The following is a 20,579-nucleotide window of genomic DNA, read 5'->3' on the forward strand; positions in this document are numbered from 1 at the left end:
GACATGGGAGATAAGCTGCGACCAGGAGTGTCTTGCGGCAACTTATTGCTTTCTCCCCATTGAGAACACTCTCAAGCAATCCGAGCGTGCATGTGTATGGACTGTGCCCGAAGAAATTGCTGTTGGCAAAACAAGTTCCTGGCCAATAGCTATCTAAGCTAACCTTTAGAGGCATTACAAATTCCTTACAGCTTCAGATCCTTTTGGGTTGTCAACAGGCATAGCTACATCTAAAATATTTTAATTCAAAATCTTGTGTTAAGGGCCTTTTACATTGGGCTATATTTGCCTAAAGGTCCATTTAGACGGGACAAATGTCGGGTAAACGATGCCTGACACTCATCCTTGTGTGTCCTCGCTCCTGTGCTCCTGCATGGGAGCTAGTAGTGCTGGCTCGCTCACAGAGTGGCCAGCAGACGGCCGGGGTGGCTGGAGGAGATCTCTCTCCATTGACTTAACATAGCTATTTACACTGAATGATCATCGTTGAGCTCATTGTCCATCGTTTATACATAAACGATGGACGATGAGCTGATTGCTCAGTGTAAATAGCAGCCGTTCAGTACTGAACGGTTGCTATGTTAAGTCAATGGAGAGGGGCTTGGGAGAGCGAGGAAAGAAATGTCCTCCAGCCTCTCCGCTGTGAGCCAGCAATACAAGCTCCCGTACAACAGCAGCATGGGAGCTAGTAAGTGCGGGGACGAGTGTCAGGCATCGCTTGCTCGACATTCGTCCTGTCTAAATGGGCCTTAAGTGATCGTGTGTTCCCAGTCATTGTCCACTGCAGTGATCCAACTGCAAATAATAATTAGCTTGTTTGTCATTTATCAGTGTCAGGATCACTGGATGTGAATCCACTGTGCCACATAGTGCTTTGGCCTATGGCCAAATCCAGAGGTAACACATGAGGGACCCCAGTCTTCATTCTTTAACCCCACCAATTGGGATATGGGCTTTGCTGTGGGGTCCTCAGGCCGTTACTCTGGAAGTGGTCCCAGTAATGTAGCAGCTGACACTGGTATAAACCAATGTACGGTACTTGAATATGTGAATAGAGGCGTAGCCCGATCAATCTGAGACGGGGCAGACAGTGTAACTTCAAAACAAGGAACAAGTCGGAGGTCAAGACACACAGAATGGGTACAGCATGATGCAATAGGCCAGAGGTCGGGCAGGACAAGCGTAGTCAGTATAACAAGCCAAGGTCAGGAGTGGAGAATGCAATGAAGTCAGGAATAACCAAAGTCAGGAACCGGAGAATTAGAACATACTAGATACCACCTTACGTTGGACCAAAAGACCACAAACTCAGTCTCCTTCCAAAGGGGGAAGGTACCTAATGTTGGGCGGAGAAGGTACCTAATGTTGGGCAGGGAAGATTTTCCATGGTGTACGCTGGACCACAATCGACTAAAAATGGGTAATCGCCAGTGTTGGACATTGAGGAGAGACATATGCTACACCTGCCAGAAAAGGTTAGCTGGTGGCCGTAGGTGCAATCTGTAAGAATCACATTTTTCTGATGACTTAAAAATCATTTTTGGTCTTTGACACAATCGCAACATTTACTGTAACCTATAAATTCAAGTTTTGTAAGATTTAATGAGTTTCTATATTGACAATCGGCACATGTTATGGGTAATTTACCTGCCCATGTCCAAGGACCCTAAAGGCTTATTTACATGGACAGATAGTCAGCCAAGTCAATCTTCATATAATCGCTCACTCCCGATTATTGCCCCATGGAAGCAGTGCAGCTGACAGATGAGCAATTGCATCTTTTGTGTGGTCGTAAAACTTATCATTGCCGGCAGCTCATCACCCCATGCAGTTTTTTTATCGGCCTCTGTGGAGGCCCGTTTAACATTTACTGATATTGTTGAATGGCGCTCATCGTGGGGCAGAAATTGAACCATCTTTAGGCTTAGGGTGCTTTTACAATGAATGATTCGTTCAAAAAAATTGTTGGATCAATCAAATTTGAATGATAATCATTCAGTATAAACACTGCCAACAATTGAATGATAATTTGTTTGCTTATTGTTCATTTCATGCAAGCATGAAAATCTTCATTGGCTCATTCAATAATCGGCCAGCTTAGGTTCAAAAGATTGTTATTAAACATTTTCTATTATACTGGTATCAAGTAACAAGGGGGAAAGGGGTAGGATGGGGAAAGGGGGCAGCTTGGCGTAGTATTCCACCTGTAATGAACCTGTAGATGGTGATGACGGCAGGGGGCAGAAGGGGGGATGTGGGGGCACAGCTGCAACATATCGGTCCATCAGGAAATATATTACGCTACCCGAAAATCAACAGTCGGACAGCATCTCTTACCAAACTTTCTGAGATATTTGCGTTGTAGGAGTGTTTTCTGCTATTTTCTCTATTATTTCAAACTTTGAGTCTTATATTAACTGGGAAACCACCTCAAAAACTGAGACAGAAGGAAAGGTTCAGCAAAAGAGGGGGTAAAGGGGGTGACGGATGTAGAGGTAGGATATACTCCTTGAAAGGGTCTACTCCCCAGAGCCGGGTCCCATCCCCTCATATGGTTCCTGACTCCATCCATCTCTCAAATCCAACTGAGGATCTGAAATCCAACCACACCCTCCATGTCCGGTAGTTCTCTTCCCATGCATCTGATTCCTCTGCTCCCAGCTCGTCAAAATGCATGAGCGTGTGTAGTTCCTCTACCCACATCACCCTAGTCGGGGCAATTGTAGTACGCCATAGCCTTGGGATAATTCTCCTGATTGCTATAATAAAAAATCTAAGGAGGCTCGCCTTGGCCTTTCTCATCAGTCCGGGGAAATAATCGGTCAGTTTAAACGCCAATTGTCCAGATGTTCTCATTCATCAATCCAACGAACTGAATGATTGTGTTTAAAAAAAAATAAACAATTTATCTTTGTGTTTCAACTGAATGAACGAGCAAATTCTGTCATTGTTTTTGTTTGCTCAGGCGAATGATGTCTCGCTACGTGTAAAAGTACCCTTAGCCGGTCATGGTAACGGCAGATAATTTTAGGCATTCCCTTCCAACCCTTTATCCAGTGTGTAAATAAACCTTCTCTTTATTACATTGTCTGCGCACGCACTGAATCACCGTCAGCTAATTCCTTCCCATTTAGGTTCTGCCTACAAGAGTCAAGTAACTCGTGAGACTGGTTCTTGTACATGCCTGACAGCCGGGGAGTACTCCAGCCCAAGTTATCAGCAAACTGTCAGTCTGCACCGGCCAGGCAAGTGGAGAGACCTGGGTTTTCCAGTTTTATGAAATGACTGTGTCACAAGACCACGGACTGTTTTTGCAATGAGGAACCCAAAAACGCACAAAACACCATTTCCAGACATGGGGCAGAGGTGGCTGCTACTGAGTTTCCTTTATCTTCTGCTAAGCGGTGAGTGACTTGGGTTTTGAGGCTTACAGATATATCTCCCATATTGACAGATCAATGCTATATGTGAGGAGCAGGAACAATATGACTTAGCCTACCTTCATACTGAGCAACCAACCTTCGGATAGTCACTCCGAAAAGTTGCTGAACCTTGTTTGCTTTTACACAGATAGTTTATTGTTCGTTAGCTGTTTGCCGACATATCATCGTAGGGGGGATTTCCATGGAACTTTGTTCACGATGGTCACAAGCTGATCAAATACGAATGACTTTACACCAGATGACTTTGGATCAACCAGTGACTAGTTTTAGGTGAGCTTAAATGAAACAACTAGTGACTAGAGATGAGCGAGCATACTCAGTTCGGGTGTTTTTGCACTCGAGCACCACTTTTTCCGAGTAACTGACTACTCGGACGAAAAGATTCGGGGGGTGTCGGGGGTGAGCAGGGGGTTGCAGAGGGGAGTGGGGGGGGGGGAGAGAGAGAGAGCTCCTCCCTGTTCCCCACTGCTACCCCCTTCCCCCGCTCCACCACACGAATGGTCAGTTACTCGGAAAAAGCGGTGCAAAAACACCCGAACCGAGTACGCTCGCTCATCTCTACTAGTGACTAATTAGCGAATTGTTACTCGTCCCCTGGTTGTTCCATGTTTACACAGAACAAGTATCGCTTAAATTCGCTCTCTTCAGCAATTCTTCGGGTAATATTCGTCCCATGTAAAGGTACCTTTAGACAACATTAGCGCCGCGATCGCGATATCGGACCGAGAGACTCAGGCCAACGTGCGTTTGTGGAGACTCGCACAAAAATAGGCAGCAGTTGTTCAAACTCGGGCCATTGTGAAAAATCACTCATGTCAATGGGTTCCGTCTTGGATACGGACAGAACTCACATGGAATTCTTTCCCACGGGAATACAGTGTACCTCACCTCGGAATGGGGATGGGCGCTCTTAGTTGGTTGATTAGCCCCTCTATAGCTGCCATGCCTGCTAACCCGCCGCTGGTACCAGAATCTGTCTAGTCTGCAAGACGAGTGTCTATATCTGGTGCTCATTATCATAAAGTGTATTGTTATTAGCTGTAGTAATAACAGCATTATCGTTTTTATTACAACCTGAGATCCCGGAACCAGTCTAGAATTATACAAACTGAGATGGCTATTACGTTACGGATTTGCAATGTAGAAACTACCCTCCCATAGCTCTCATGCGCGTGACCGTACTACACATTGTTGCAGTATAGATGGGTAATACCGCACCCACGACCTGCGCTGGGGTCCTACTATACTTTCTTGTGTCTCCCACAATATATGTTTGTGGACTGCTGCTTTGTATGCCATATTATGGAGATATTCTCCACTACAAGTGTTATAGATCATTTTCTAATTGAAGGCCCCCATACACATTAGTGCTAAAGGGGTATTTTGGCAACGTGACTTTTTTTTAGTTTTCACCCTATAGGCACTACTACTACACAACAGCATAATAAAATATAATCATTGGCTCAGTAATGCTTCCCTCAGGCGTAGCAAGCGCTTTTATTGGTGATGTCAGCGTCTTTTAACGGTATTTTTTAATGTGTGTTTATTTGGCCTCATGTCTTTAGTTTTTTTTCCCATAGGACAAATACTCATCCGTATTCGCCCAATAGGACGTAATACCGATAAATGCAAATAGAGGCAAAACCGGACAAAAATAAAACATGGCCGTGAAATATACGGCCATCTGAATAGATATATTGATTTACATTAGTTTTGTATTACGGTCTATGGAGATAAATATACTGAAAGCGCCCAAAGAGAGAAAAAAAATCAAAAAAATACCCGCAAAATTTGTAGTATCATATCTCAGATATATCAGGTAGCAAAAAAACACTTGCTGCAAAAATGCAGAGACCACAAAAAAAGACAATGGGGAACATGTATCCAATGTGTCTTAACAGAGAAACTTGCTTTTTTGTACATAGCAACCAATCAGATCTCAGCTTTCATTTATTAAACTGTTATAGGGTTACTACGGGCAACAAAGCCAGTTTTTCTGTTAGGGCTTCATTTTTCAAATCTGTCTATGTGTAACACCAGCCTATGGCTGATGTCACACGAGCTTAAGCGCATTTACGCACGCATTTGTGCAACGAACGTTACGTTTTTACGTGTGCCTGTTTTACTGTATTTTTTGTGACCGCAAAAAAAAAACCCCACACAGCCATGTTCTCATTGATTGTAATTGGCTATGAATGTAATTAGTTCAATACGCAAGAAAATAGATCAAGCTGTGGGTTTTTTTTTGCGTGAACGAAATATGCGTGAAAAATATGCACATGTGAACGAACCCATTGAAATCAATGGGTTCTGTTCATAGCGTATTGTAGTGCAGTTTTTTTAATTAGCATGTTAAGGGTAAAAGGGTCTTTTTATTTTTCCTATAAAACCACTTAAGTGTCATAGTTAGCGTTTACCGCAGCATCTGAGAGGTTGAACAGCCAGGTCATAGGGTCAATTAGATGAGATATAGACCTATTCACTGAAACTTCACCCATCTATGAAAATTGGAAAAGATGAGGTATGTAAGAATGTGGCGTATATAGGTTGAAGTAGGATCTAGGTCCTGGTAACTGAGGAAGCCTAATGGCCCTGATGCCACAAGGACATTGGTACTGCAAATAGCAGATGAAAATTGGTTCTGCCTATTTGTAGATTTTGGATTATAGCCCAAGATCTTTAAATTGTACCTCTGGTGTACACATATTGTACCTCCGGTGTGCACATATTGTACCTCTGGTATGCACATATTGCACCTCCAGTGTACACATATTGTTCCTCCGGTGTACACATATTGTACCTCCGGTGTGCACGTATATTGTACCTCCGGTTTGCACATATTGTACCTCCGGTGTGCACATATATTGTACCACCGGTGTGCACATATTGTACCACCGGTGTGCACATATTGTACCTCCGGTGTACACATATTGAACCTCCAGTGTACACATATTGTACCTCTGGTGTGCACATATTGTACCTCCGTTGTACACATATTGTACCTCCAGTGTACACATATTGTACCTCCGGTGTGCACATATTGTACCTCCGTTGTACACATATTGAACCTCCAGTGTACACATATTGTACCTCCGGTGTGCACATATTGTACCTCCGTTGTACACATATTGTACCTCCAGTGTACACATATTGTACCTCCGGTGTGCACATATTGTACCTCCGTTGTACACATATTGTACCTCCAGTGTGCACATATTGTACCTCCGGTGTGCACATATTGTACCTCCCTTATATACATATTGTACCTCCGGGGTGAACATATTGTACCTCCCTTATATACATATTGTACCAAGGATGTGCACATATTGTACCTCCGGTGTACACATATGGTACCTCCCTTATATACATATTGTACCTCCGGGGTGAACATATTGTACCTCCAGTGTGCATATAGTAATCTAATTAGAAAGGGGTTAAGCTGGAAAAAATATAGGTGATTTCAAAACCAGATTGGTGGATGTCTCCGTAGATATACTTTGCATTAGCTGTAAACAAACCATCTGTAGCTACGTCCTGCATAATGATAATCTTTCTGCATTATATGGTTAGGAAATCAGATTTCTGGATTGCAAGACCAAGAAATCGTCTTCCCAGAGCGAGTGGTGAGCAGAGTGAGGAGGAGCGCGGATCACAGGACGGTAAGCTTTATTGTGACTGCATTAAACCCGCCATGTACACAGAAAGTATGGAAGACATTGCACCATATATTCATAATCATCATAAAAAATATGGGCTGCTTCCTTCCAGAACAAGCGCCATTGGTTCTGCCTGGTAAAGCAACTTCTAATCAAGTGAAGCAAATTTGCACAATTTCTGTGGCAAATTTGCACCAAAACCTGCATATAAGACCTGTAGATTTACGGCGCATTTGTTTGTGGCACGTTTTTACAACACATGGAAATTTCCCTTAAAACAGCGGTGTCAAACTAATTTTAACCGAGGGCCACATCAACATTAAGTTTGCTTTCAAAGGGCCGTGTGTAATTGTAGGGGCTCATTCACACAGGCGTATTTTGTGTGTAATAAGAGATCTAAAGCCCCAATGTTTTCAATTCTTCAGGCGCATATTTGTACACTTGAAAAAAATCGCAGCATTTCCTATTTTGGTCCATCTTACAGCCCAAAATCTCCCAGTAAAGTCAATGGGATTGCGTCAATACACAGTGAATATGCATGATACATGACTATTCACTGCGTAATTACGCATAAAGGAAGAAAAAAATCCATTAGACCTTCTTGCGTTTTTGAAAATGCGCAGTAATTACGTGTACAAAAGGAAAATCCATATATGCATTGAATATGCACAGTTTCAGTCCATGAAAAAAGCATATTCATGGACTGAAACTGAATGTGCCCGTGTGAATGAGCCCTAGGACTGTATAAATGTAATTACTTCTTAACATATTGTTAAATAACCTGTGATGCTATGTTATCAGAACCCCAATGGGTCCCTTTGATTTCACTGCAAGTTCCTAATTGGTTATTGAGAAGTGCATGCATACCGATAAAGGCTAGGACACACAGCTGTATCAAAGGCAATATGCTTCTGATTTATTAATAGCATCATGATACATATGTATACTCCAAATGACGTAGCAATACAGATACATGCCCTGAAAGTCATAAGAACTCAGAATAGGTTCTAGTTTCTAATGATTAACATAAGTTAACACCTTAAAGTGTGTGTTACTACTCCGTTAAACAAAACTTAACAGAGAATAACTGTATTAATATCACTGCTTGTCTTAAGGAATGCAAAGGGGGGGGGGGGAATGAGCAGCTTCTCTTATCAGAATGTTGGTCTCTCTCATGAGGAAGGCCTATGGGAGGGAAATACAAGAATCTAATACATTCTGGTGTATAATATTGAACAAGTTAACCATTTAGCTCTTGCTATTTACTAATACTATAGCATGCCATATCACACACCATCCTCATCTACTGATAATGTTCTGAAAATAACAACACAAAACAAAATGCAAGCACAGCCATTTATATGTATTGAAAGACGGGTGGATGAAAATATAGGAACACCATACAAAATGCATTGGATTTTTTTTCATTAGCACTTAGCTGCCCTTTTGACCCTTGCTTGGCTGAGAGCTTTCCCGTCAAATTTGTGTTTACTTCACCTCTTGCCCTGCTCTGGGTGGTTTTGGGAGCCAGCTGGTAACAGCAGCTGTGTGGCTCAAAACCCTGACCAATGGAACCTTGTTGCTCGGGCAGATGTTCACTTCTGCCCCGCAGCATCTGTGTCAACTTGCCTCCACTTAAAATGGGTCTCTACATGTCTTATTGAAATATAGTTTATAATCCTGTTTAATTTAAGACATGCATTTCGTACGGTGTTTCCATATTTTTGTCCACCCCCTGTGTATGGTCAAAATGTAATTCAACCAGATTTCTTGATTCAAATACATTTTATTGCATTCTTAATAGAGATGAGCGAGCACCAAAATGCTCGGGTGCTCGTTACTCGAGACGAACTTTTCGCGATGCTTGAGGGTTCGTTTCGAGTAACAAACCCCATTGAAGTCAATGGGCGACCCGAGCATTTTTGTATATCGCCGATGCTCGCTAAGGTTTTCATTTGTGAAAATCTGGGCAATTCAAGAAAGTGATGCGAACGACACAGAAACGGATAGGGCAGGCGAGGGGCTACATGTTGGGCTGCATCTCAAGTTCCCAGGTCCCACTATTAAGCCACAATAGCGGCAAGAGTGCCCCCCCCCCTCCCAACAATTTTTACTTCTGAAAAACCCTCATTAGCAAGGCATACCTTAGCTAAGCACCACACTACCTCCAACAAAGCACAATCACTGCCTGCATGACACTCCGCTGCCACTTCTCCTGGGTAACATGCTGCCCAACCCCCGCGCACGATGCAGTGTTCACAGCGCACACCAAAGTGTCCCTGCGCAGCCTTCAGCTGCACTCATGCCACACGCTGGCCTCATAGCCACACCACCCTCATGTCTATTTATAAGTGCGTCTGCCATGAGGAGGAACCGCAGGCACACACTGCAGAGGGTTGGCACGGCCAGGCAGCGACCCTCTTTAAAAGGGGCGGGGTGATAGCCCACAATGCTGTACAGAAGCAATGAGAAATCCAATCCTGTGCCACCTCCATCAGGAGCTGCACACGTGGGCATAGCAATGGGGAACCCATGTGCCACACATTATTCATTCTGTCAAGGTGTCTGCATGCCCCAGTCAGACCGGGTTTTTTTATAAATAGTCACAGGCAGGTACAACTCCGCAATGGGAATTCCGTGTGCACCCACAGCATGGGTGGCTCCCTGGAACCCACCGGCGGTACATAAATATATCCCATTGCATTGCCCATCACAGCTGAGGTAACGTCATGTTTAATGCAGGTGGGCTTCGGCCCACACTGCATGCCCCAGTCAGACTGGGGTTTTTTATAAGTAGACACAGGCAGGTACAACTCCCTATTGTGAAGTCCGTGTGGACCGACAGCATGGGTGGGTCCCAGGAAGCCACCGGCGGTACATAAATATATCCCATTGCAGTGCCCTGGACAGCAAAGCTAACGTCAGATTAAATGCAGGTGGGCTTCGGCGGTACATAAATGTATCCCATTGCAGTGCCCTGCTCAGCAGAGCTAACGTCACATACAATACAGGTGTGCTTCGGCCCACAGTGCATGCCCCAGTCAGACTGGTAATATGTACCTTAACAGTAACCGCGTTGGTGGGAATGTGGTGGCGACTGCGGACCTAGTAGCGCGGTTTTATTTAGTTGGTTTTCGGAATGTGGCCAGGATTAAGTGGGCCGTGGTGGGGGGATGGTGGGGGGGCTCTCTTGTTGTGTCGGTAAAGGTGAAATTCTTGGACTGCCACCAGACGGACCTATGCAAAGGTATTTGCCAAGAATGTTTTCATTGTTGGAGGAGGAGGGGGATGTTTTTGAGGCACTACGTGTCCTCTCCACGTGTCCGTGGTTATATGCACCTTTACAGTAACCGCGTTGGTGGGAAATGGCCTCGCCACCATCATGTCTTTGGGAAGCCTCCGTTTCCACACCCCAGTGACATAGTATTAGCAGCGGTATAGGTAGAGCCCAGAATTGGTAACATTTCAGCGGTAGCATTAGGGACAGGCCCCAGTAACATATCACTAGCAGCATTATAGGGGGAGCACAGTATTAGTTCCATTTCAGTAGTAGTAGCAGTCCAGACAGGCCCCAGTAACAATTCCGAAGCAGAAGTATAGGGGAAGCACAGTCTTAGTTCCATTTCAGTAATAGTAGCACTTAAGACAGGCCCTGGTAACAATTCCGAAGCAGCAGTATAGGGGGAGCGCAGTCTTAGTTCTATTTCAGTAGTAGTAGCAGTCTGGACAGGCCCCAGTAACATATCACTAGCAGCAGTATAGGGGGAGCACAGTATTAGTTCCATTTCAGTAGTAGTAGCAGTCAAGACAGGCCACAGTAACATATCACTAGCAGCAGTATAGGAGGAGCACAGTATTAGTTCCATTTCAGTAGTAGTAGCACTCAAGACAGGCCCCAGTAACAATTCCGAAGCAGCAGTATAGGGGGAGCACAGTCTTAGTTCCATTTCAGTAATAGTAGCAGTCAAGACAGGCCCCAGTAACAATTCCGAAGCAGCAGTATAGGGGGAGCACAGTCTTAGTTCCATTTCAGTAGTAGTAGCAGTCAAGACAGGCCACAGTAACATTCCCGTTGCAGCAGTTTAGGGAGATAACAGTCTCTTGCACATTTCAGTAGTTGCAGTATAGACAAGGCCCCAGTTACATTTATGTAGCAAAAGTGTAGGCCAACCCCACACACCTTGCTGTACCATGAGTGCAGGTGAAGCCCATAAAAATTACTAGGATTACACTATAGGTGAGGGCCCAAAAAAATTGGTGTACCAACAGTACTAATGTACCTCAGAAAAATTGCCCATGCCCAACCAAGAGGGCAGGTGAAACCCATTAATCGCTTTGGTTACTGTGGCTTAATTTGTAACTGGGCCTGTAGGCAGCCCAGTTAAAATAAAAATTGGTTCAGGTGCAAGTTTCAACGCTTTAATGAGCATTGAAACGTATTAAAATTGTTTACAAAAATTATATGACTGAGCCTTGTGGGCCTAAGAAAAATTGCCCGTTCGGCGTGATTACGTGAGGTTTCAGGAGGAGGAGCAGGAGGAGGATGAATATTATACACAGATTGATGAAGCTAAAAGGTCCCCGTTTTTGATGGTGATAGAGAATGATGCTTCCATCCGCGGGTGCAGCCTACGTATTGTTTAGGTACCGCTGCTGTCCGCTGATGGAGAAGAGAAGTCTGGGGAAATCCAGGCTTTGTTCATCTTTATGAGTGTAAGCCTGTCGGAACTATTGCGTGACAGGTGGGTACGCTTATCCGTGATGATTCCCCCAGCCGCACTAAACACCCTCTCTGACAAGACGCTAGCTGCAGGACAAGCAAGCAGCTCCAGGGCATACAGCGCGAGTTCAGGCCACGTGTTCAGCTTCGACACCCAGTAGTTGTAGGGGGCAGAGGCGTCATTGAGGACGGTCGTGCGATTGGCTACGTACTCCCTCACCATCCTTTTACAGTGCTCCCGCCGACTCAGCCTTGACTGGGGAGCGGTGACACAGTCTTGCTGGGGAGCCATAAAGCTGGCAAAGACCTTGGAGAGTGTTCCCCTGCCTGCACTGTACATGCTGCCTGATCTCCGCGCCTCCCCTGCTACCTGGCCCTTGGAACTGCGCCTTCTGCCACTAGCGCTGTCGGATGGGAATTTTACCGCCAGGGTCCGGTGGTGTAGCATCACTCTCGAACCCCTTTCCTCTTCAGGTATGAGAGTGGAAAGGTTCTCCTTATACTGTGGGTCGAGCAGTGTGTACACCCAGTAATCCGGAGTGGCCAGAATGCGTGTAACGCGAGGGTCACGAGAAAGGCATCCTAACATGAAGTCCGCCATGTGTGCCAGGGTACCTGTACGCAACACATGGCTGTCCTCACTAGGAAGATCACTTTCAGGATCCTCCTCCTCCTCCTCCTCAGGCCATACACGCTGAAAGGATGACAGGCAAGCAGCATGGGTACCCTCAGCAGTGGGCCAAGCTGTCTCTTCCCCCTCTTCCTCATGCTCCTCCACCTCCTCTTCCTCAACGCGCTGAGATATAGACAGGAGGGTGCTCTGACTATCCAGCGACATACTGTCTTCCCACGCCTCCGTTTCCGAGCGCAAAGCGTCTGCCTTTATGCTTTGCAGGGAACTTCTCAAGAGGCATAGCAGAGGAAAGGTGACGCTAATGATTGCAGCATCGCCGCTCACCATCTGGGTAGACTCCTCAAAGTTTCCAAGGACCTGACAGATGTCTGCCAACCAGGCCCACTCTTCTGTAAAGAATTGAGGAGGCTGACTCCCACTACGCCGCCCATGTTGGAGTTTGTATTCCACTATAGCTCTACGCTGCTCATAGAGCCTGGCCAACATGTGGAGCGTTGAGTTCCACCGAGTGGGCACGTCGCACAGCAGTTGGTGCACTGGCAGATTAAACCGATGTTGCAGGGTCCGCAGGGTGGCAGCGTCCGTCTTGGACTTGCGGAAATGTGCGCTGAGCCGGCGCACCTTTCCGAGCAGGTCTGACAAGCGTGGGTAGCTTTTCAGAAACCGCTGAACCACCAAATTAAAGACGTGGGCCAGGCATGGCCCGTGCGTGAGGCTGCCAAGCTGCAGAGCTGCCACCAGGTTACGGCCATTGTCACACACGACCATGCCCGATTGGAGGCTCAGCGGCGAAAACCAGCGGTCGGTCTGCTCTGTCAGACCCTGCAGCAGTTCGTAGGCCGTGTGCCTCCTATCTCCTAAGCTGAGTAGTTTCAGCACGGCCTGCTGGCGCTTGCCCACCGCTGTGCTAACACCCCGCGCGACACCGACTGGTGGCGACGTGCTGCTGCTGACACATCTTGATTGCGAGACAGAGGTTGCGTAGGAGGAGGAGGAGGAGGAGGGTGGTTTAGTGGAGGAAGCATACACCGCCGCAGATACCAGCACCGAGCTGGGGCCTGCAATTCTGGGGGTGGGTAGGACGTGAGCAGTCCCAGGCTCTGACTCTGTCCTAGCCTCCACTAAATTCACCCAATGTGCCGTCAGGGAGATATAGTGGCCCTGCCCGCCTGTGCTTGTCCACGTGTCCGTTGTTAAGTGGACCTTGGCAGTAACCGCGTTGGTGAGGGTGCGTACAATGTTGCGGGAGACGTGGTCGTGCAGGGCTGGAACGGCACATCGGGAAAAGTAGTGGCGACTGGGAACCGAGTAGCGTGGGGCCGCCGCCGCCATCATGTTTTTGAAAGCCTCGGTTTCCACAAGCCTATACGGCAGCATCTCCAGGCTGATCAATTTGGCTATGTGCACGTTTAACGCTTGAGCGTGCGGGTGCGTGGCGGCGTACTTGCGCTTGCGCTCAAACAGTTGCGCTAGCGACAGCTGGACGCTGCGCTGAGAGACATTGCTGGATGGGGCCGAGGACAGCGGAGGTAAGGGTGTGGGTGCAGGCCGGGAGACGGTAGTGCTTGTGTCCTGAGAGGGGGATTGGATCTCAGTGGCAGGTTGGGGCACAGGGGGAGAGGCAGTGGTGCAAACCGGAGGCGGTGAACGGCCTTCGTCCCACCTTGTGGGGTGCTTGGCCATCATATGTCTGCGCATGCTGGTGATGGTGAGGCTGGTGGTGGTGGCTCCACGGCTGATCTTGGCGCGACAAACCTTGCACACCACAGTTCGTCGGTCGTCTGCACTCTCAGTGAAAAACTGCCAGACCTTTGAGCACCTCGGCCTCTGCAGGGTGGCATGGCGCGAGGGGGCGCTTTGGGAAACAGTTGGTGGATTATTCGGTCTGGCACTGCCTCTACCCCTGGCCACCGCACTGCCTCTTCCAACCTGCCCTGCTGCTGCACTTGCCTCCCCCTCTGAAGACCTGTCCTCAGTAGGCTTAGCAAACCAGGTGGGGTCAGTCACCTCATCGTCCAGCTGCTCTTCCTCCGAATCCTCTGTGCGCTCCTCCCTCGGACTTACTGCCCTTACTACTACCTCACTGATAGACAACTGTGTCTCATCGTCTTCGTCCTCCTCACCCACTGAAAGCTCTTGAGACAGTTGCCGGAAGTCCCCAGCCTCATCCCCCGGACCCCGGGAACTTTCCAAAGGTTGGGCATCGGTCACGACAAACTCCTCCGGTGGGAGAGGAACCATTGCTGCCCATTCTGGGCAGGGGCCCGAGAACAGTTCCTGGGAGTCTGCCTGCTCCTCAGAATGTGTCATTGTAATGGAGTGAGGAGGCTGGGAGGAAGGAGGAGCAGCAGCCAGAGGATTCAGAGTTGCAGCAGTGTACGGCGCAGAACTCTGGGTGGTCGATAGATTGCTGGATGCACTTTCTGCCATCCACGACAGGACCTGCTCACACTGCTCATTTTCTAATAAAGGTCTACCGCGTGGACCCATTAATTGTGAGATGAATCTGGGGACCCCTGAAATTTGCCTCTCTCCTAATCCCGCAGCAGTCGGCTGCGATACACCTGGATCAGGAGCTCGGCCTGTGCCCACACCCTGACTTGGGCCTCCGCATCCTCGCCCGCGTTCACGTCCTCTAGGCCTACCCCTACCCCTCAGCATGGTGTATTACGAGTAGAGCAGAAACAGAACGCTGTAATTAAATGTGCCGCTTATTGGCCTGTGGTTGGAGGCTGACTTCACTTACGGAATGCACAGCAGAGCCAGGAAACAATTTTGTGCACGCCTGCACTGAGACGTAGGTGCGTATGACTGAGCTAGTGGAATTCACAGCGCAGAAGCAGTCAAGTGGCCAAAGGCCACTAGTAGGCCTTAAGTATTTTGCTTCTATTTTTTTAAATGCTGAGCTGATACAGCAGACAGATACTGTAGGCAGCGTATATTATGTATACTGTTTCCCTCTGGCGGGATGACGGCGGTGATGTAACGGAGACAGCAGAGCCAGGAAACAATTTTGCGCAAGTCTGCTGTAACGCTTAGCTGCGTATTAATTAGGACTACTACCCCCAGCAGACACGCAGTACACTGAAGACGGTCACAGGCAGCACAAATACAGTATTTTTCCCCAATTTTTTTGAAAAAGCTCACTGCCTATATAGCCTGTATATCTCTTTCCCTGTACCACTGTCCCTGCCTCACCAGTACTGGCCCTATACTCTGTACAATGACTGCAGACTGAGGACGCAATGCTCTGCACGCCCGATATACAAAAAAAAAAAAAAGTGCAACACTGCTCACAGCAGCCTCAACAGTACTGCACACGGTCAGATGTGGCCCTAAGAAGGACCGTTGGGGTTCTTGAAGCCTAATATAACTCCTAACGCTCTCCCTATAGCAGCTTCGGCATCAGCAGCACTTTCCCTGATCTCTGTCAGAATGCATCTGTGGTGAGCCGCGGGAGGGGCAGATTTTAATACTAGGGTGTCACCTGATCTCCCCAGCCACTCACTGCAGGGGGGTGGTATAGGGCTGGAACATCACAGGAGGAAGTTGTAATGCCTTCCATGTCTTTCTATTGGCCAGAAAAGCGCGCAAATTTCTCAGAGATGAAAGTGAAAGTAACTCGAACATCGCGTGGTGCTCGCCTCTAGTAACGAGCATCTCGAACACCCTAATACTCGAACAAGTATCAAGCTCGGACGAGTCCGCTCGCTCATCTCTAATTCTTAATTCAGGCTTTTAAAAGTACTTACCGTATATACTTGAGTATTAGCCGACCCGAGTATAAGCCGAGTTGATAAGTTTTACCACAAAAAACTGGTAAAACTTATCGATTTGAGTATAAGCCGAGCTATACTCGAGTATATACTAGGTTAAAAAAAACCGCAATACTCACCTCTCAGCCGGCGTCTGTGTCCCTGGCGCGATGCGTGATCTGGGCTTTGTCCTGTTTAAATTCATTATTGAAAACGTGTTCGCACAGATAGATGCCCCCATACATGGACTGAACATGAAGTCCGAGCTGTGCATCAAAGCAAAGGGCAGTACCGTAGATGGTAAAAGTCCTTGATTTTAGCATTCTAGAACTTTGCTCTCAGGTCATCATCACTTTCAATATCTATTAACTCCATCTGAAGGTGATGGGGGGCACCGTTTACATTGGCAGTGAAAGGATTGGCAAAGATGGCAAACTGTTCTAAAGTCAGAGAAGCACCGATCAAACTTATTATATAACCGGCTCACTTTGGTTGCCAAGCGAACGCATGATAAAGCATCGGGAACTGAGACTGAGATGCTCTGAGAGACAGGAAAGTGGACAAGATTGTCCTGGTCCAGTTGGGACTTCCACCACTGAAGTTTATGCTGGAAAGCTGTCGGACCTCGGTGTGATTACTTGTTTGCGTTCCTTCACTTTATACGAGATGCTTGGTTATGTCACCGAACATAGCATAATCACACAGCCAGTTTGGATCTGACAGTTCAGGCAAAGGTTTTCCTTTACATGCGCAGAAGACCTATGCAGCGCGAGCACGCTGGAGCGGCCCCTTCAACGGGACAGAAGAGGCAGACTGCGCAAGCGTGTCTAATCGAGCCAGGAGAAGGATTCGGTCGGCGCCAGGGAGACGGGGACGCCAACACAGGGGGGGGGGGGGGGGCCTGTAGGTAAGTATATAACTTCTGTATGGCCAATATTTAATGCACGATGTATATTACAAAGTGCATTAATATGGCCATACAGAAGTGTTTAACTTTACTTTATTTTGCGGGACAACCCCCTTTAAGATTGCAGGCGGAATTTCTGTGCAGAAAGTCCGCACGGAAATTCTGCGGCTATTTCGCCCCGTGTGAATGATGTGTAGAAGGAATTGCTGACATACAATATTTTGTGGCATCAAAGATGTAGCATAAATTGCAATGAAATGATTTTACTTCTTATCTTCAGGACGAGAATGTATCTTACATCATCCAAACATCAAATGGTACCCTAATCCTCAATCTCCAGCAGAACAGGTAGGAGAACATCACCCATTGTTCAGGAAAATGTTGTAAAGGTAGCCATTATTGTTTTTTGCTCTGATTTATTTACAGCTATAGCAAACGTTAACTTGATATTTAAAGCAGTTATTCGGGACTCCAATATCCATGACCTATCCTTAGGCCTCATGTCCATGGGTGGGTTGAATTCCGTATGCGGGAGCCGGCAGCAAAATCCGACCCTACCCGCGTCTGAGGACAGTGCTTACCTGTCCGAGTATTCACTGTAAATGTGTGTGGAAGCGCCAGGCGGTGCGCCGCCGCACATGCGCAATAGAGTTTTTCTTTTTTCAAATCTCCTGCTTTCCTGCGGAATCCGCGGCCCGTCGGCAATTCAATTGCAACGGACAGGCTGCAGGTCAGATGGCTTCCTTTGGTTCCAATGGAAGCCGTCTGTGCGGGAATCACAGCAAAATGGAGCATGCTGAGATTTGTTTTCCGGACCAAAAGCTCCGCAAAACAAATCCGCATGCATTAATTCAGCTGCGGATGCCCATGTCTTCCTATAGGTGCCTTAAACTGCAGATTGTCCGTGGGTTGCCCTGTGCGGATTCCGCAATTCAAATTTGCCCGTGGACATTGGGCCTTAGTATAAGTCATCAATATTCTCAATATCTGATCTGTGGGGGTCCAGCCATTCCACAGCTGATCCACGGAGGTTCTGAGCGGTGGGCCTCCACCAATTAAATATTGATGACTTGTTTTAAGGATAAGCTCCAGAATTTTGTGCTGCGGCTACCCCGTGCATGTGCAGATCATCTGGCCCTTTTGTGGGCAGAATCGCCGTGCTCATCTGTGCATGCATGTGTCATTGAATTCATGGTGGCACAAGATTTTACAGCACTACATGGATGACATCTAGTACGTCATCCATGGTCATAGGAGAAGAGATTGGTGGACATTAACTTCTGTAGCACTTTAAATACTATAAAACTGAGGTAACATCTTGTAAAAATTGCAAAATACAATGTAGTACACAAAGTGAAACCTGTACAAGGTACAGTAGATAGGGGCCCTGCCCATATGAGGTTACAATCCATAAAGGAATAGAGTAAGCAGCTCTAGTCATGTCAGGTGAAAGTGATGTTGGAATACTGGTTGAGGAACTTGTTAGACCACATTATAAACTTGTCAGAGGAGATAAATTGGAGGGTTTGGAGAATATACAATGGAACGAGGAAGTGAATTCCAGAGGAGTATATGAGAGTGTGAGGAGGTGATTAGGGTGATAGCGAGGGGTTGCCACTGGCAGAGCAAAGGTTGTGATTGGGTCGATACAATTACTGTGAATTAGAGAAGAAATGTAGAATGGACCAGAACTGGATAATGGATTGTTGGGTAGCATGAGGTCTTTGGATTTTGAAATGCCTGACACTTGTTCTCCGGGAGATAAACCACCGAGAGAGGAGCAGTCAGCATGTAAATGAGTGATATGGGATTTCTGTTGACAATTTATACCGTAGAGCCTAATTGTACCTTGTATATGTTTCATCTTCCATAGAGATTTTGTGAGTAAAGACTTTGAGCACTTTACCTACAGCAAAGAAGGTGGACTGAAGGCCCTCAATCACACAGTACCGGTAGGTTTCTTCACAAGTGTCTCAGCCGTGGATCATTGTCCTCATCACCCCAATCTTACTACAGATCCAATCCAGATCCCTCCAGATTTTAGTAGATAAAATACAGTTTTGATAAATCAATGAAGCCACTTCATTGAATGTTTGTGGGGCTGTATGGAGTGAGTTCATTTCCAATAGAGCTATATAAAATATTTGTCAGAAGAGAACAATTAGGGTCTAATGGAAAATTGCCCAAAGAGGAAACAGATATTGTCTAAATAGTAAAACCAAGTCTCGTCATACCAACCATATGTGAGAATATAAGGGTGGAGGGCAGTGAAGCAAGAGTCATATACAACAGATATGAAACTGTTGAGGATAAGTTAAAAAAAAATTGTTTTTCGGCAAATGTTTTTTCCTCATAAAACTGGTTTGCATAAAGTTCCAGGTGCCACAAACTTTTTCTGCAATATTCTTTGACCAGAAATACTTGTGTTAAACCCCATTAGTATCCATACACAGTACTACAAAGATAAGCAGTGTGTAAGATGAGTCATGATTTGTGAGAATATAACTTTCCCTGGTCAAAAGTGTTTGTCGCATGTAATGGGTCTAGGACATTAATAAACTGAAAATACAGATTTTTAAAGGGCATTCCCATCTCCGATATCCTTACCTATGACCCCAGTTCATTGATTTGCAACAGTCTCTTTTCTTTTGCAGTTTATGAAATGTATGGAAAGACCCAAGCACACCCAACTCAACATTGAATTCAATAGGAAAAAAGTGCAAACCCCAAAAATGCACCAAAATTGAAAAAAGTGTCAAAAAATGCACTTTTTTCACTGTTCGTGGCGCATTTAAAGGGGTTTTCTGTGACCCTAAAATGGATGACCTATCCATAATATAAGGCATTAATATCTGATTAATGAGATCTGCCGCTCCGCTGATCAGCTGTTTGTAGAGTACCGTGGCCTCTTTACTGCATACCAGGCACAACACCATACATTTCGTATCAGTGGTACCTGGTATAGTAGTCACTCCCACTCACTTGAATGGGACTGAGCTGATGTCAGGAAACATGAAGAATGAACATTATGTCACATGAGGCCGCGGTGCTCACCCAATCACTGTTGTATTTTCAAACAGCTGATTAGCGGGGGGCCCGAGTCGACGGAGCCCCACCAATCAGGATCTCCACCTTAAGGATAGGTCATTAATATTAGAGCCCCAGAAAACCCCTTTAATATTCCCCTTGCAAACTGGTAAAAATGCAATGTTTTGCCTAAAAACACACAAAACTTTTGAAAGATATTTGAGATGACAGATTATTGCATCTTTTGCAGAGATTCTCCTGTTATTATCATGGAGAGGTGGAAGGAATAGAGAAATCTGCCGTCGCAGTCAGCGACTGTCACGGTCTCAGGTTAGTTTGCATATATGTATTTATATTTATGAATTGCAAAAAAAGAGGTGAGGTTGAATTGCGTGCAGTGGGGAGGGTGATAAAACAAGTTTTAGTAGGCAAATATT

At 46.3% G+C, this 20,579-nt stretch overlaps 1 protein-coding gene across 1 annotated transcript in view; it reads left to right on the plus strand.

Moving 5' to 3' along the window:
- Positions 1-3,176: 3,176 nt before the first annotated feature.
- LOC136626260 (disintegrin and metalloproteinase domain-containing protein 9-like) overlaps positions 3,177-20,579 on the plus strand; it is a 62,001-nt gene continuing 44,598 nt past the window's right edge. Inside the window, exons 1-5 of the mRNA XM_066601151.1 lie at positions 3,177-3,404; positions 7,014-7,102; positions 17,396-17,463; positions 18,989-19,067; positions 20,393-20,472. Of these exons, the coding sequence (XP_066457248.1) occupies positions 3,317-3,404; positions 7,014-7,102; positions 17,396-17,463; positions 18,989-19,067; positions 20,393-20,472 (404 nt within the window). The 5' untranslated portion in view covers positions 3,177-3,316. The remainder of the gene's footprint in view (positions 3,405-7,013; positions 7,103-17,395; positions 17,464-18,988; positions 19,068-20,392; positions 20,473-20,579) is intronic.

Source organism: Eleutherodactylus coqui, chromosome 4, assembly GCF_035609145.1.
Source record: "Eleutherodactylus coqui strain aEleCoq1 chromosome 4, aEleCoq1.hap1, whole genome shotgun sequence".
Lineage (NCBI taxonomy): Eukaryota > Metazoa > Chordata > Amphibia > Anura > Eleutherodactylidae > Eleutherodactylus > Eleutherodactylus coqui.